General features: G+C 53.8%; 1 protein-coding gene across 2 annotated transcripts in view; it reads right to left on the bottom strand.

The window, feature by feature from the left end:
- Window positions 1-16,409, bottom strand: part of Flnc (filamin C) — a 29,588-nt gene that overhangs the window by 5,837 nt on the left and 7,342 nt on the right. Inside the window, exons 4-37 of one of the 2 annotated variants that reach the window (XM_090333268.1) lie at window positions 15,902-16,052; window positions 15,695-15,813; window positions 15,500-15,577; window positions 15,198-15,360; window positions 14,826-15,026; window positions 13,645-13,782; window positions 13,201-13,327; window positions 12,933-13,069; window positions 12,587-12,780; window positions 12,382-12,495; window positions 11,781-11,924; window positions 11,473-11,596; window positions 11,181-11,341; window positions 10,834-10,924; window positions 10,569-10,738; window positions 9,708-9,825; window positions 9,353-9,615; window positions 8,103-8,700; window positions 7,090-7,263; window positions 6,843-7,005; window positions 6,428-6,588; window positions 5,143-5,310; window positions 4,940-5,063; window positions 4,209-4,365; window positions 3,945-4,134; window positions 3,749-3,772; window positions 3,394-3,641; window positions 2,925-3,023; window positions 2,518-2,617; window positions 2,079-2,219; window positions 1,719-1,847; window positions 1,428-1,601; window positions 566-727; window positions 284-487 (exon numbers count right to left, since the gene is read on the bottom strand). In XM_090333268.1, the coding sequence (XP_090189394.1) occupies window positions 284-487; window positions 566-727; window positions 1,428-1,601; window positions 1,719-1,847; window positions 2,079-2,219; window positions 2,518-2,617; window positions 2,925-3,023; window positions 3,394-3,641; window positions 3,749-3,772; window positions 3,945-4,134; window positions 4,209-4,365; window positions 4,940-5,063; window positions 5,143-5,310; window positions 6,428-6,588; window positions 6,843-7,005; window positions 7,090-7,263; window positions 8,103-8,700; window positions 9,353-9,615; window positions 9,708-9,825; window positions 10,569-10,738; window positions 10,834-10,924; window positions 11,181-11,341; window positions 11,473-11,596; window positions 11,781-11,924; window positions 12,382-12,495; window positions 12,587-12,780; window positions 12,933-13,069; window positions 13,201-13,327; window positions 13,645-13,782; window positions 14,826-15,026; window positions 15,198-15,360; window positions 15,500-15,577; window positions 15,695-15,813; window positions 15,902-16,052 (5,509 nt within the window). The remainder of the gene's footprint in view (window positions 1-283; window positions 488-565; window positions 728-1,427; window positions 1,602-1,718; window positions 1,848-2,078; window positions 2,220-2,517; window positions 2,618-2,924; window positions 3,024-3,393; window positions 3,642-3,748; window positions 3,773-3,944; window positions 4,135-4,208; window positions 4,366-4,939; window positions 5,064-5,142; window positions 5,311-6,427; window positions 6,589-6,842; window positions 7,006-7,089; window positions 7,264-8,102; window positions 8,701-9,352; window positions 9,616-9,707; window positions 9,826-10,568; window positions 10,739-10,833; window positions 10,925-11,180; window positions 11,342-11,472; window positions 11,597-11,780; window positions 11,925-12,381; window positions 12,496-12,586; window positions 12,781-12,932; window positions 13,070-13,200; window positions 13,328-13,644; window positions 13,783-14,825; window positions 15,027-15,197; window positions 15,361-15,499; window positions 15,578-15,694; window positions 15,814-15,901; window positions 16,053-16,409) is intronic. The other variant, XM_090333269.1, reaches the window with a different exon arrangement.

Below are 16,409 nucleotides of genomic sequence, written 5' to 3'. Positions count from 1 at the left end.
TCGGAAGCACTTTTTTGGGCAGAAAAAGTCCGCTGGACTTTTATTCCTAATTAACAAGGCAAAAAGCTGGAAGTGGAGGTAGGGGAAAAGTGGGAAAGTGACAGCCTTGAGAAAAATAGCTAAGGGAGAGTTAAAGCCTTGAGTTCAAGCCCAAAGTAAGTAAATAAATAAAACATTTAAGAAGTAAGAGAGCCAATGGCTTATTCACTTGCCCCCAGGTAGACCTGGACTGCTAGGTAGAAAGAGAACGAATACCCCACTGGAGTGGAAATCTCTAAAGTACCTGCATTCCGAGTGTCCACAATGAACTCTGCCACCTGGAAAGTGTGGCCTTCAGACAGTCCCTTGCCCCAGACTCGAACCTTGCTGGCATCCCCGATCTCCGATGGCCCCACCAAGATCTTGAAGGGGCTGTTGGTGACGTGCTTGCCGCTTTTGCGCACACTCACCACGTGCTCCCCAACCTCCTTGGGGGTGAAGGAGATCCCTGTGGAGAGGAGCGGCATGAGGCAGAGCATCCTTGGGGCCTCTCTCACCCGAGCCTTCCATGAGGCACCACACTCACCGATGTGCCGGTTAGGCAGACGCTTCAGCAGACAGGGCTCTTCGTTGCCTGAGGGGGCACGGATGCTGGCAGTCAGCTGGCTCAGGTCACTTTCGGTGATCTTCAGTGACACATCGGTGGAAGTGCCCACATTCAGCTGGGATGTTCTCATGGAGTCATCACCTGGGGGCAGTGGGCGCATTAGGTGGCTGTGATGTCAGACGGTGAGTCTAGACCTGCTGGACTCAGCAGAGACCAGGGGCTACACCCAGCAGAGGCTGAGGCCTGGGAGAGCAGAGGCTGCGTTTTGCATCAGCTGTCAGCAACCTCAGAAAGACCCAACATGCTCATTTCTGAGGTTGCTTCCATCCAGGGTGGGCTAAATCCCTGCATGGAATTTTGTTTGTTCCCAAGTGTTAAAGAAATGAGACAACGGACCAGACCACACACTCCTTATGCGCTGTGTGGCTCTGTTCAAAGTACTTAGCTTCTCTGGGATGGGCTTCTTCAGATACTTAAGAGACTGTCAATATCTTAGTTTCTCAAGAGTAACTTCATAAATGAAATGAGGTCAGTGTGTGTGTGTGTGTGTGTGTGTGTTCACGCATGCACTCACATGCGTGTGCCTGCTGGTACTGGGGCTTGAAGTCAGGGCCTCATGCTTTTGCTTAGCTTTTTCATACCTGGTACTCTACCAGTTAAGCTACACCACCACTTCCCAGATCATATCTTTTAAAGCATGGCTGAATGTTTCTTGCCTACTGTGGAGAAGAGAATTTATCCAAAGATGCCCTCCTCCTCAGGGAGCCTCTCCTCAAGTACTCTTGAGTGTGTTAAGCTTGCTGTCGTATGTGGTGTATGTTAGGCTGTATGTCCACTGTACCTGTGATCTTGGCCGTGAAGGGGCTTCCTGGGATGTGCTTGTCATCAAAGCGAACAATGATGCTATAGTCTCCAGGTGCTGTGGGCAGGTAGGATACGGTGCAGGTACCATCCTTGTTGTCCTTGCAGGTGATCTCTGCCTTGGATGGGCCCTCCACAGCCAGTGACAGACCCCCTTGAGGTAGAGGTAGGTCTGAGATCAGAGGTCTTGCCCTTGCTCTTGCCCCCCAGCCAGGTAATCACCCTGCCCACTCTCCTTGTACCCACCCTCCTTGCCCAAGGCTCCCCTCACCTTCCCCAGCATCCTTGGTGACGATGGTAAAGGTAGCTGGCTTATTAACCATGCCATGGCTCAGTCCTGGCCCGTAGGCACTGACATGGCGGCTATTGATGGCATCCACATAGAACTGCAGGGGGCTTCCTGTGAGGAGAAAGACCAGGAGTTGGGTTAACCTGAGGACAGGACCTCCCTGGACTCCAGCATCTTCCAGAAGACTCATTGCTGAGTCCTGCATCTCTGCTGAAGGCACCAAACTTGTAGAAGCCTGGACATTAGATTCCCCATGTGTCAGAACATGCCAGGTGTTCAAGGAAGGCAGGACAGATGTAGTACTGGCTCCTCTCACCCTAGCCCAGCCAGACCCCAACTCACCAGGTATGTGGTTGCCATCGTACTTGATGCCCATCTGGTGCAGGCCCTTCTCTGTGGGTGCATATCTCACGGTGATAGTGCCATCCTTGTTGTCAGTGATGTTGGGTCGGGCAGTCTTCCCAGAGGGCATCCGCACCTCCCCTGCAGGGCAGGCATGGTTACCAGAACTCTAGCTTTTTCCACCACAAGTCCTTGCTACCTCTGGGCCAGCCCCTATGTGACTTTGCTTTCACCCCAGAGGCTAAACACTAAGACACAGCCTGGAGCAGCGAGATGAGCGCTAAAGTAGGAAACAGCTTGAACCTGAGTTCTAGCTCTGTCCAACTTGCTGTGTGACCTGGAATAGTTTTGCTTCCCCTCTCTGGACTCTAGCTTCCATCTTTAAGATACAAGAGTGGGCCTGCCCTCTGAGCCCTTATGCCAGGGGCCTGGGCAGTACCTGTGAGCTCCCCCTTCTGAACGGTGAAGGGGATGACCAGGTTGAAGGGCCTCAGCATGGACTCCAAAGGCTCCAAGGGTACCACTGGTTCCTCAGTGGCCTGTGGCAGGTGAGAGAGAAAAGTCATTGGCTGGCCAAGGCCCCAAAGTGTGGCCTGCCTTATGACAGATGCTGGAGAGAGTGAGAGAAAAAGATGGTTAATGGTAGAACCTCAAAGGTAAGACAGGGGCATGAGCTTCGAGAGAAGGGGTGCTGTTCCCGGCTCGTGGCTCTCCGCCCAGCCTAATGCCTGCTTGCTCCCCAAGAAGCTCCCAAACCATGGCCCAACCTTGGCTGCAAGAGAATAGAAGGGAGAAATGAAGGAAAGGGAGGAAGAGCAGGAGGCCTGTTGTAGGAGATGGCTGTACCCAGTGTGGGGGGCAGGTGCCAGGCCGGGGAGGGGCGTAGGGCTGGCGCAGCTGTAGTACTTCAGCAGGCTCCTCCACACGGGGCAGGGGGTCGCACGCCTGGGGAGGCAAGGGATGGGGCACAGGATGTGGTGCGTCAAGGGACCAGCTATAACTCAGAGAATGCTCCAGTGACCTGAACTCCGGGGTAGCTACCCTTGTTCTGTAGACCATCTCTGCTGAAGAGTCAAGATGGTGGCCAGAGAGCAGGGAAGACCACAGCGAGCTCCTCCAGGGAGGGCTGAGGTCACTTCCCATTTAGGGAGGCTGCAGGGACAACAAAGGCTTGATTCTGGAACGGTCTGTGTCTATCAGATATGGGGACATGCCCTGTTACTCCATGGGGAAGCTCTGGGGACCTTTGCTTCTACTATAAGGAGTGGATCCCACCTCCACCCATCTGCCCTTTTCCCCACGGCCAGGAGCCTACCAGCACGTGGAAGGGACTGTTGGGGATGTGTTCGCCCCCAAAGCGGATGGTGATGACGTATTTCCCGGGCTCAGGTGCTGTGTAGTAGATGTCGAAGGTACCATCATGGTTCTCAACCACGTCCACATCCAGCTCTGCCCCATCTGGCGTAGACACTGTGCAGGTCACCTTCCCCTTGCCTGCTGCCTTGGCATCCACTGTGATCACCGTCTCCTCTCCGATTTGGATTCGGGGACCCAGGCAGGCACCTGGCACATGGAAAAGTCAGGTCAGGAGCTATGGAGGATATGCCCCCCCACACTACTCCTGAGTTACTCCTTTAGTCCCCAGCCCCACAGCAGAAGAGGACACTCACCCAAGCCATGGCCTCCAATGGACACTGGAAGAAGAGAAGAGGGTTAGACCATGTGAGGCTCAGGATGGGCGTGGGAGGGCAGGGGCGATGGGAACAGGCTGTCTGGCCAGCAGTCCCTTGGGAACTGGGGAACTAAATTAACTTTGAAGGGAAGGGATGGTGAGAATGGATGGTGAGATGTAGAGGAGGTGCCCACCTGTCACCAGGCACTTGCTGGCATCCCCAGTGGGCAGGGCATGGATGCGGAAGGGTGAATAGGGGATCTCATCGCCGCCATACTTGATGGTGATGGTGTATCGGCCACTCATGTCAGGCAGGTAGGACACAGTGTATGTGCCGTCCCCATTGTCTCGGATATTGGCTTTCTTGGGTTTACCCTCAGGGTCCTAAGAGGGGGACAGAGGTCAAGACCTGTCTGGGCCCAGAGCCAGACCTAGGGGTAGGTTGACCCAGGACTCACCAGGATCTGGACAGTGAGAAGTCCCTCCCCAGCGTCCCGGGCGTCAATGGTGAACTCCACAGGCAGGCTGGCAGGGATGCCAGAGGCATTGAGGCCAGGGCCGCTAGCCCGCACCTTGCTGGCATCATGGGCTGGAAGCACTTTGATCTTGAAAGGGCTTGAGGGATAGAAAGGCAGGAGTGTTGGTTGGGGTTTGGGGATGGGAATTTCCCCACCCGTGGGTAGAAGAGATGACTGAGAGGCTGGGAGCAAGGCCAGGAGCCAGGTCCCATCCTCGGTCTTGGTAAAGTCCCTCAAGAACCTCTCTGAGCCTTCATTCTTTATTCCCAGAGAGAAAGTCCAGCAGGCTCTCTAAAGCCTCCTGGACTAGATGCTAACTTCCTCTGATTTACAGCTAAACTTTGAAAAGTATAACTTAATAGTTAAGGTGTTGTACAGAGGCGCTACCAGTTCATAAGTCAGATAATGAGTACTTTTGGGGCAGTGTGTCACCCCTTTTTTTGCTCTCCTCTACTTTCTCTCTCCCATGCCTGCCCACAAGTCCTAGGTAGTAATTTTGAGGTCAAACGCTCTGGAGCTGTGCCACCTGTGGGAGGAGCAAGATCCGGTAGCCAGAGAGGATGAGACTGTTAGGTAGAAGGAGGGGCTAGCCCTGATCTTTGAGGTGGCCCTGCAGGCATGGTCCCAGAAGTACTCCAGAGTCCACCCTGAGAGTCTGTGCTGATCCTCACCTGCGTGGCACCTCCTGGTCGGCGTACTTGACACCTACTGTGTAGGGTCCATCAGTGGCAGGGGTGTAGTTGACAGTGTGGGTGCCATCCCCATTATCCCGCACCTCCACAGGCTCAGCGACACCTGGGCAAGAAAGACAGGATCAGCAGACTCTGCTGGCACCCCATCCCTCCTCTCCTTCTCTGCTGCAGGCATTCCATACCTGTGGGGCCCAGTACGGCCACCTGCAGGGGGGCCCGGCCAGCTTGACTGCAGTCCACTGTGAAGGTCTGGGGTACCCGTGCTCTGACGCCAGCCCCTAGCCCTGGTCCAGAACACTTTACTTTCCCAGGATCCACCACATCCTTCACTGGCACCCGGAATGGACTCCCTGTGAGGACGAGAATATCAGCCTTTCCCACCTGCCTGGGAATGTCCCCTAATGCGGAGGATCCAAGGAGAAGGGAGCTGCCCTGCCACAAGATGCCGGAATTCACTAAGGTGTTTGGTGAAAATGTGCTTTTGACATTGTAGATGATAGAAATAGAAAAGACGTGTCTGGACACTGGAAGCTCATGTCTGTCTGCTCAGGAGGCTGCAATCTGAGGATCAAGATCAAAGCACACTCAAGAAGACAAATCTGAGAGATTCTTACATTCAATTAGTCAGAAAAAAATCCCACAAAAAACCCAAAACAACAACATAGAAAGAGTGGAGGTATGGCTGAAGTGGTAGAGTACCAGCCATGGGTGGAAAAAGCTAAGCAAGAGTGAGAGGACCTTAGTTTAAGCCCTTGTGACTTTAGCACAAGAGAAAGAATGAGAAAAAGGAAAGAGTGGCCAGGAGTTTGGCCTAGTGGTAGAGTGCTTCTCTAGCATGCACCAAGTCTGGGATTTGATTCCTCTGTATCACATACATAGAAAAAGCTGGAAGTGGCACTGTGGCTCAAGTGGTAGAGCTCTAGCCTTGAGAAATCCCAAGGACAGTGTTCAGGTCCTGAGTTTAAGCCCCAGGACTGGCAAAAAAAGAAAAAAAGAAAGAAAAAAATAAGAAAAGGAAAGAAAGGAGGGAAGAAAAGGCATTAAATCAGATAAGGGGAAATATCCAGTTTCAGTACAACCAACTTCTATAATAACTGAAGTCTTTATGTTCCCAGTGGCTTGGGCACAGATGCCAAAGAACTCTGCAGAATGGGCACAAGGTGGCAGTAGCCAGTGGGCCTGTGGCAGTGGCAGCCTAGAAACTACCTTGAGTGACAGAACCTAGTCAGTGGCTTTGCATGCCCAAGGACTAGCATTCCAGGCTGGGGTCCCTCACATCCACAAGACCCACAGTCCTGTCATTGGGCTGGGTGGTCAAGCCCTAGGCCTCTTTCTGTTGCCTGGGCTCCTGCCCCCACTTGTTCTTCACGCCTGCTCTGTGGAGCTCCACACCCTGCAGTGGCCCCCATGAAGCCAGCATCCTATAACCCTCCCTTGCCTTTCGTGAGCCCCAGCTCCCCTGCACACCTGGGATGGGCTGTCCCCCAAAGGTGATGTTGACATCATAGTCTCCAGGGGTGAAAGGGATGTACTCCACAGTGCAGCTGCCATCCTTGTTGTCCTTGCAGGACATCTTGGCTTCCGAGGGGCCCTCAATGGCCAGGCCTAGGCCCCCAGTGCCAGCTCCCCTGGAAGATGATGCTTCTGTCAGTTCAGCTAGGATCAGTGAATGGTGATGGAGGAAGTGGAGGATAGGAAGGAAACAGGGGGCAGGGTGCTGGGGACCCAGCTGAGGAGGAGTGAGTACTGGGATATTGAGGGAGGTGTGGTCTCTGGGAAAGAATAGAGTGGGTGAGGAACAAACAGGACAAATGGAAAGGGCACGGAGCTGAGGTCAAAGTGGCCACAGCTCCAGGCAAAAATTAGGCAAGGCGAAGGGTACCTGGTTTCCACAGTGAAGCGATTGGCCTTGTTGACCAAGCCACCCTCCAGGCCTGGCCCAAAGGCCCGGACTCGGGTGGGATCACAGCCTTCAGTCACACCCACCCGGAAGGGGCTCTTGGGCACAGCTACCTCATCATACAGAACTTCCACCAAATGCACACCTAGAAGAGGCTGAAGTCAGTAAAGGCGCGTATAGCCCTCACCACCCCTGCCCATGTAGCATGGGGCACCCCATCCAGCCTCACCCTCTTCATAGGCTGTGTACTGCACACGGTAGGTCCCATCCCCATTGTCTGTCACATAGGTGTCTGTCTTAGCTCCCGAGGGGTTGAGCACACGAGCTGTCACATGGTTGCCACCCGTGGCTGTTAGGGACCTTGCGTCCACAGTGAACTCAGTGGTTACCTCCCGCAGGACACCTGGATTTGAGAAAGAGTGCTCAGCAGGGTGTCATCCTCTACCCAGACCTCCCTCCCAGCTGTTCCTCCACAGCTGTGCACCCAAGGAGAACCCTGGTTATCTTGCTGCACCCCTGTGAGCTTTTGTCTGTCCATATCGCCTCTGCCCTGACCCGCTTTACCTTTTGGTGAAATCCTCTGCCTACATCAGTGTGTACTTTCCATCAAGGCTGGGGACCTTTAAGGGAAGCTCCATGCCCTGTCCAGGTAGCTCACTAATGCCACTCTGCCACTGTCTCTGGACTCTAGTCACGCTCTACCCTAATGCTTCCCCTCTGCCCCCTATTAGCTTTCTTGGGTCAGGAACTCTTAAGCAAATGAGTAAAAGAATTGCATTGGAAAAATGCCCAAGATGCCATGCTGTCACAAGAGCAGAGGTCAATCTCCAGACACCTTTGCTCTACCTTAGGATGTCTTAACCCCTGCAGACTCAGAACTGGCTCAGAGCCAGTGGCTCATGCCTATAATCCTATCTTGTCAGGAGGCTAAGATTTGAGGATTGCTGTTCAAAGCTAGCCTGGGTGTAAACGTGCATGAGATTCTCATCTCTGAATTAACCAGCAAAATACTAGAAGCAGAGGAGTTACTTAAGTAGTAGAGTACCGGCCCTAAGCAGAAAAAAACTAAGCCAAAATGTAAAGCCTTGATTTCAAGCCCCGGTACCAGCACAACAACATCATCAACAAACTCAGGACTGTCCCCAAAGCCCACCCTTCACGCAACCCTCATCCTTGCTTCTCTTCCCCTTGCTATGGCTCCTGGACACACATTATGACCACTCACTCCTCCTCCCCACTTACCGTGTGGCTCCACACCCGGCCCTGAGACCTTGACCCCACTGGTATCGATAGCTGGCTGCACATGAACACGGGTCGGGAATTTGGGGATGGGGTGGCCGCCATATTTGATGGTGATGGTGTAGGTGCCAGGGAAGGCAGGGCTGTAGGTGATGTGGTAGGTGCCATCGGCGTTGTTGTGGATCAACACCTCGGCCTTGACGCCGGCATCGGATAGGATCTCGATGGTCAGCTCTGCCTCACCCGCTTCTGAGCAGTCCACAGTGAACGTGGCTGCCTCCCCAGCTTTGCCTCGCTCTAGGCCTGGCCCACTGGCCCGCACCTTGCTTGGGTCGAACACAGGCTGGATGGTAGCCTTGAAAGGTGAGCCGGGAATGTGGGCTTCAGCAAACAGGATGTTGATGGTGTACTCGCCCGGCTCTGTGGGCAGGTAGCTGACAGCGCAGGAGCCGTCTCCATTGTCCTGGCACTCGATCTTGGCCTCGCAGGGGCCCTCCACCGTCAACCCCAGGCCCCCTGTGCCAGCCCCTTTGGTGTCAATGGAGAAGGGTGCAGGGGTGCCTACAAGCCCTCCCTTGAGACCAGGGCCGTAAGCGCTGACCTAGGGGGAAGAGGCAAGAGTGTGAATTCCCTGCATCTGGTTCCTGCCTACTTCCATGGTTTCCCCACTGGCTAAGCAGCCAGCTGTAGCAACTACTGCAGACTTAAGAATTTACAATTCGAAGCCAGGCACTGATGGCTCACGCCTGTAATCCTAGCTATTCAACAGGCTGAGATCTGAGGATTGCAGTCTCTGTGAGACTCATCTCCAATCAACTACCAAAGCCAGAAGTGGAGCTGTGGCTCAGAGTGGCAGAACCATAGCCTTCAGCCCAAAAGTAAAACTGTAATTCTACCTAGGGGTGTAGTTCAAGTGCCTGTTGTTCAAGCACGAGGCCCTGAGTCCAAACCCTAGTTCTACATAAATAAACAAATAAGAATTGACAACTTCAGGTGAAGACACTGTGATGGAGAGAAGGAAATCAGCTGTCCTAGTTAATGGACCTGGGATTGAAGTTTAGGAGTAATACCTAAGCCAGGCTTGGAGACAACTAGGTTGTGTCCAAGGAAGATTCTTGGTGGAAGAAGGTTCTTGACCTAGGTCTTTGCTGGGAACACTCCATGCCCCTAAGTCCTCTGTCCTCTGTCCATGATTCATTCATGTTCCACACCAGCCCCTGACTCCTGGCTCTCATCAGTCCTCATCTGCTCACCTTGGAGGGGTCAGGAGGCAGAACACCTTCCACAGCAAAGGGGCTGCCAGGTACTGGATGGCCATCATAGGTGATATCCACCTTGTAGGGTCCCTCCTCAGGGGGCATGTAGCGCACAGCCTGGGCTTCTGCTCCACCCCCTGGCTCCAGCTTGCAGGGGATTGGCCGTCGAGAGGGTGAGGTCATTCGCACATCCAATTGCCCCTGGCCACCAGCCCCTCGTGTGTTCACCGAGAATGCCTGTTCCTGACCCACAGCCACCTCTGCATGGAGGGAAAGGGACAAGATGGGCAGAGGCTCCAGCCTTCCACTCCGGCACCCCTCACCCCCCAGGGCTGGCTTTTACTCTACTTACTGCTGTTGAGGCCTTGAACTTTGACTTTGCTGAGGTCCAGTGGGGGTGCCACATTAACCACAAAGGGACTTTTGGGGACAGGGTCTCCACCGTAAGTCACTGTCACTGCCATGTTACCCTAAAGGATACAATAGAAAGCCAGAAGTGATTGGCTTAGAAACATTCTTGCACTGTAACCAATGTAGACTCTTGTAATTTAAAAATACACAGCAACAGGCTGGGAGTTTGGCCTAGTGGTAGAGTTCTTGCCTAGCATGCACAAACGAAGACCTGGGTTCGATTTCTCAGTACCACATACATAGAAAAAAGCCAGAAGTGGTGCTGAGGCTCAAGTGGTAGAGATCTAGCCTTGAGAAAGTCCAAGAGCAGTGCTAGGCCCTGAGCTCAAGCCCAGGATTGGCAAAAAAAAAAAAAAAAAAAAAAACACACAGCAAGCTGGGTGTCAGGGTGTCAGTGACTCACACCTATAATCCTAGCTACTCAGGAGGCTGAGAACTAAGGACTGAGGTCTAAAGCCAGTCAGGAAAAGAAACTCTATGAGACTCTTAATCTCTAATTAAACACCAAAAAAAACCCCAGAAGTGGAAATGTGGCTCAAATGGTAGAGCACTATTCTTAAGCAAAACAGTTCAGGGACAAGTGCCCAGGCCCTAAGTTCAAGCTCCAGGATTGGCATGCTCATGCCAGCGCATGTGCGTATGCACACACACACACACACACACACACACACACACACACTTCACAGCAAGTCAGGACATAAGAAACAGGCAAGAATCTGAAGCTAGTCCTATGAGGCTGGATGAGGGATGCTTAGATGAGGGCTTAGCAGAACACAGGAGGGCACACAGGAGTGGGGCATACCTGCTGAACAGCAGTGTACTTGACGGTGTAGGAGTAGTCATGGTTGTCGATGATTTCAAAGTCCCGCACAGCCTCACCCTTGGCTGCCCCAGCAAAGTGCACGTCCAATTTGGCCTTGCCAGCTCCCTTGGTCAGCACGGTGAAGTGAGTGGGCTTTCCCACTTCCACACCTAGAAGCCCACCCGGAGACAGTGGTGAGGGCCCGGAGGTCACTGAAGCCCAACCCCAACCTCATGCCAGTCCTATCCCCTCCTTAGACACCTACCTGTGCGGTTTAGCCCGGGGCCCTCAGCCTTCACCTTGCTGGCATCATGAGACGGGTCTACCTTGATGTGGAAGGGGCTGGCAGGGATCTCCTGATGTAGAAAAGGTCAAGGTTTTACCCTGGGACACACCCATGTGCTGGCTAGATGCTAGTTAGGATGCCCAGTGTGGATAAGGGAGGGGGGCTCTGAGAGAGCGCCCTTTGTGCCATCTGTGGCATAGCACCCATGCAGAGGGAGGGGTTCCTCAGTGTCCATCTTGTTCCTGAAGCCGTGCTTTTCCAGCTAACTCCTGCTAATCCCTCTAGTGTGTCGGCCCTTGAGCACCCACAGCTGAGGGCTGCGTTACCTGGTTAGCAAAGAGCACCATGATGGTGTAATGGCCAGCCCCCGGAGGCGTGTACTTGACTGTGAAGGTGTCATTGTCATTCTTGATGATGTCAAAGTCGATGTCAGCCTCTGCAGGGCCTACCACGCCTGGGGCGCACTTGATGCCAATGCTCACATCACCTGATAAGAGGCAGACAGAGGCTATGAGTGAGCCTCCCTCCCCTGACAGCCCTGAGCTATGTCCTGGGAAACAGTCTTGAGTGGCGTCCAAGCCCTCCCACCGGAATCGACCTCCATGGAAAGACACACACCTTGCCCTGCCTCGCTGCAGTCGACTGTGAAATAGGTTGGCTCGTTGGCTTTGAGGCCTGTCTTCTCCACACCAGGTCCATACACCTTCACCCGCTCAGGATGACTGCCTTCTCCCACATTCACCTGCAGGCAGGAGTGGATGCTCCGTATGGCAGGACTCCCCTTCCCTATACCACTCACCCCAGCCTCAGCCACTCTGTAAGGGCCTTGAGGTTGGAAAGGGTGGCATGGGCCCAAGGACAGCCAACATCTGTACCTCCCCCAGAGACTCCTGGCAGTGGGCACAGGTCAAGCTTGGAGGACTCACCCTGAAGGGGCTCTTGGGAACATTGACACCTCCCCAGGAGATGATGATGGTGTGCTTGATGGGCTTGGTGGGCACATAGGAGCAGCGGAAAGTGCCATCGCCATTGGGGATCACCTTGATGTCAATGGGGCAGCCGTCTGCGTCCTGTAACATTACCAAAACAGCTTATAGGGCTATAGTGGCCCCAGAGTGTCACTGCGCCCTCTGCTGGCCTTAGGTGGCCTGCACCATTCCTTTACCACATCCAACTCCCCAGACACACTGACATCAGGGCCCTGGAGCCTAGTGCCCTGTGTGGGTCAGGGAGAAGCTGGGCTAAGTCAAAGTTCCTAAAGTTGATTCATGATATGGTCATTAATCTCTACCGGGTCCATGGGTCTCCTAGAAACTGACTTGAAACTAATGTCCTATTTGGCAAAATCACCTTTCAACTTATTAGCACAAATCTAAGGTTTTGGTTATTATCAGTAAGCAAACAGTTGAAAATTTTCTGTAGTCCTATGGGCTCATGAGATTCAGGCTTCCTTTCTTTCTGTGATATTATCACCTCCAGGCCTCTGCCTGGGGAAGAGATGGGCAGAGCGGACTGGCAGCATCTTACCTGGGCATAGAGTTTCAGGTCTCCCTTGCCCGCAGCCCGGGCATCAATGGTGAACTCAGCAGGCCTGTCCACAATGCAGCCAGTGGGTTCCAACCCAGGTCCAAAGGCCTTCACCTGGACAGGGCCACAGAAGAGGTCGAAATTGAGGACCAGAAGAGGCCCAGAACAACCCAACCCAGCCAATATGCACAAGCTGGGACTGTACCTTGTCTGGGAAGCAATCTGGCGGGGCTGGCTGAATGTGGGCAATGAAGGGCGAGTCACGGATGTCCTCGTCGTCACAGATGACATGCACGGCGTACTCCCCAGGCTCCGTGGGCCAGTACCGCACATCACAGGAGCCATCACCCTTGTCATCACACTCAATCTTGGCCTGTGATGGCCCCTCAATGGAGAAGCCTGAGGTTGGGAAGGAAGATGCTCAGAGGGCACAGAAGCAGCTTAGACTCTCAGGCAGGTCCTCATCCCAGTCATCCAGATGTGCTTTAACGTTGACACCCTCCGTCCCCAACTACCCTCCAGGACTCCTCCATCATGTTGGGGCCACTTACCCAGAGTTCCCACTTCTGTGCCAATAGCCTCCACCACAAAGTCAGCTGACTTGCCCACTTGGCCAGTTTCCAAACCAGGGCCCCAGGCCCGTACTTTTTGGGTTCCTGCTTCTGGGCTCACCTGGACCTCAAAGGGGCTGAGGCAAAGAGAAAGATGGCATCAGAGCCAGCAAATGCCCCTTCCATAGGTACCTTCCTCTCTTCCCTCAATCATCCATCCAGTCGTGGTGCAGACAGGAAGGCCTTGCAGAGGGAGCATGGTGCTTACCTTCGGGGGATGGCATAGCCGCCCCATGTGATGGTCACCACGTATTTCCCAGGCACCACAGGGTAATATTCACACTCAAACACACCATCTCCAGCTTCCCGCACCTTCACTGGCTCCTCTGTTCCCTCTGAGGAGATGGAGGGGTGGAAATCAACATCCCCTGAAGGAGCCTCTAGACCCTAGACCAACCTGAGGGCAGTGCTACTAGTGGGCAAAGCTGACACTCAGGGGACCACACAACATCCCACAGCAGAACAGAGGGCACGGACAATGAGTCTTGGTTTGGGCTGGAAAACTGAGGCAGAGATATGGTGTGCCTGAAATCCATGGTCCCTCTGGTCCCTGTATCTCTTTGGAGCTCTGAGGAGAGGGTGCTTCTTGTCTTTGCCCTCAGGTTGTCAGAACCACTGCCCAGTTCTCCCAACCCTGGGCTCTGGCACTCACTTGGTCCCTTGACTGTGACCTTGAGCTCCCCGCTGCCAGCACCTTTGGTGAACACCTTAAAGTCAGCCACCTCTTTCACACGCACACCTTTAGGCTGCAGGCCTCGCCCAGTGGCCCGGCAGGCATTGGGGTTACAGGCTGGGAAAAAAGAGAAAGTTAGGAGTGCTGAAGGAATCTAGAGGAAAGTCTCCCCTGCTCACCCTCTGATCCCTCACAGGCACAGGTCCTGACCTCATGCAATTCTGTCATGTGCTCTTTTGTCCCCATACAACTGGGGGTGCTAGGAGACCAATAAAGGAGATGAATAAGGAGATGGTTGAAAACCCCAGGTTAGAGAGGTTACAGGAAACTCTTCCTGCTGGGGTCCTCAGAGCCGATGTTATTTGGGATCAAGGCATGGCAGAGCCTGGGTTGAGTGGGCTAAGACAGATAGGCAAGGACCTTTTACCCAAGGCCATCCATCTACAGTCAACTTGGATTTCTCTGAGCCACCAAAAAAATCTCCAGAAACTCAGTTGTGCCACAGGACATCCAGCAACCCCATGGAATAACAGCTGTTCCATGTCACATGAAGCCTGACATTGAGCGCAGACAATGCACAGAACCTAGTCTGCCATGGGTCACAGGCAGAGTGGGAATTTCAGCCTGCTACAGACCATATAAAATGCCATGGAACCCACAAGGCACCACAAAACAGACATTTATCCAGGCCTGCCATGGATCATGGGCAGTGACACTGAACCTAAGTGATATCATAGAAATCACCAGGCAAGCAGCAAGGAGACAAGAGCTGCCAGAGAATACAGGCAATAGCATAGAACCCTGGGCTATCACAAACTGCCATGGAGCAGAGCAAAACCCATACCATGTGGGCCATGCCACACAGCATAGTTGAGGCCAGTCAGCTCTGGATATGCCCAGCCCCGCTTCCACTGGTGAGTACTAACGTGGCACCACTCTCTTGGCTTGGTGGATGATGGGCACGCCTGATCCTCCTCTTAACCATTCCAGCCTCCTCCGGGTGTGTGTGGTGGGACCCTGGGTAATTGAATCTGCCCAACCTTTACCTATCTCAAGCCCTTAGCTAGTTCCTCAGCTGTGGTTTGCTATTTCCCATCAACTCTCAGGTGTAGAATTTGGTGGCCAGTCTGTCTGGCTTTGGTAAGGTGAACGGCCCTTACCTTCAGCCACATGGACAGGGAAAGGACTGCGGGTGATGGGGGCCCCAGCAAAGGCCACATGAACTGTGTGTGGTCCCTCCATCACAGGCCGGTATGTGCAGCGGAACGTGCTGTCACCCTTGTCTTCCAGGGCTACCTCCACCGTGTCCTGCCGACCCTGAGGGTCCACGATCACCACGGCAACGTCACCAGTGCCAGCCCCTGCAATGGACAGAGGCTGTCAGCACCCACTCTGGACACAGCCAATGGAATACCCTCATCCTCCAACCAATTCAAACTCTACCTGGCACCCCAGCCCTATTTCTATCCCTCTGACCCCCCTCCCTCACCACTGGTGGCTGCTGGCCCCACATGCCCTGGGATCCACCTTACCTGCAGTGTAGATATCAAAGTAGGTAGGTTTGTTGGCCACATTACCCACTGGTTCTAAGCCGGGCCCACGAGCTGACACCTTGTTGGCATCTCCCAGGGCCATGCCCACATTCACCTCGAAAGGGCTATGCTCAATATTCTGGCCAGCAAAGAGCACAGTCACCTGGGGGTGGGAGTTGAGGGTTAGCTTCCAAGAGAAAGCAGTTTTGATAGAGGGCAAAGGGGTAGACTAGAGCAGGAAGGGTTGGCAAGAGTGGGGTGCGGGCTGGAAAGGGAGAGCAGGAGGGCCTAAAGGGAGATACCTTGTGCAATCCAGCCACCTTGGGCACATAGGAGACAGCATATGTGCGGTCTTTGTCATTGTTGGGAATCACCTTGGCCTATTGAGAAAGAAAAAAGATGGGAACCTGCTGACCCCACAATGCCCTGGGCCCCCCAGGCCCTCTGGCTGAGACACTTCTACAGGAATCCCTTTATCCTCAGTGACCTCTCCATACCTCCTCTGTGTGGCCCTCGGGGTCCTCAATGTAGACCAGCACCTCGCCCACCCCAGCATCCACCGTCTGCACAGTGAAGTGGGCAGGCTGAAGCACAGTGTTGCCCTGGGGTTCGATACCTGGGGACAGAAGCAGAGCCTAGATTACTCAACAGGATCCCATACCTGCCACACTGCCCCAGGAGGACTGTCAGAGCTCAGCACATACCAGGCCCGTAGGCGATGGCTTTCTTGGGATTCAGCTGCTTGGAGCGAACAGGGGCACCGGGTTTGAGCTTGGCCTTGGGGAACTGGGACAGGTAGGTCATCACAGAATGCTCATCGACATTGGGATCCACAATCTCCTCGGGGGCAATCACCTGTCACAGAGAGAAATGATGCTTACAGGGTGCCCTCAGCAGCCCCTCTCCCACCGGCAGTGTGGCCAAGTTCTTTAAGAATCCCTCTCCACTGGGCACTGGTGGCTCACGCCTATAATCCTAACTACTCAGGAGGCTGAGATCTGAGGATCGCAGCTCAAAGCCAGCTGGGGCATGAAAATCCATGAGACTATTATCTCCGATTAACCACCAAGAAACCGGAAATGGCGCTGTGGCTCAAGGGGTGGAGTACTAGCCTTGAGCTGAAAAGTGCCCAGGCCCAAAGTTCAAGCCCCACAATCATCGAGAGAGAGAGAGAGAGAGAGAGAGAGAGAGAGAGAGAGAGAGAGAGAGAGA

The sequence above is a fragment of the Megascapheus bottae genome, chromosome 5 (genome assembly GCF_031878675.1).
Source record: "Megascapheus bottae isolate mThoBot1 chromosome 5, mThoBot2.hap1, whole genome shotgun sequence".
In the NCBI taxonomy this organism is placed as follows: Eukaryota; Metazoa; Chordata; class Mammalia; order Rodentia; family Geomyidae; genus Megascapheus; species Megascapheus bottae.
The sequence above is the reverse complement of the archived record's forward strand: the minus strand, read 5'-3'. Positions and strand labels throughout refer to the sequence as shown.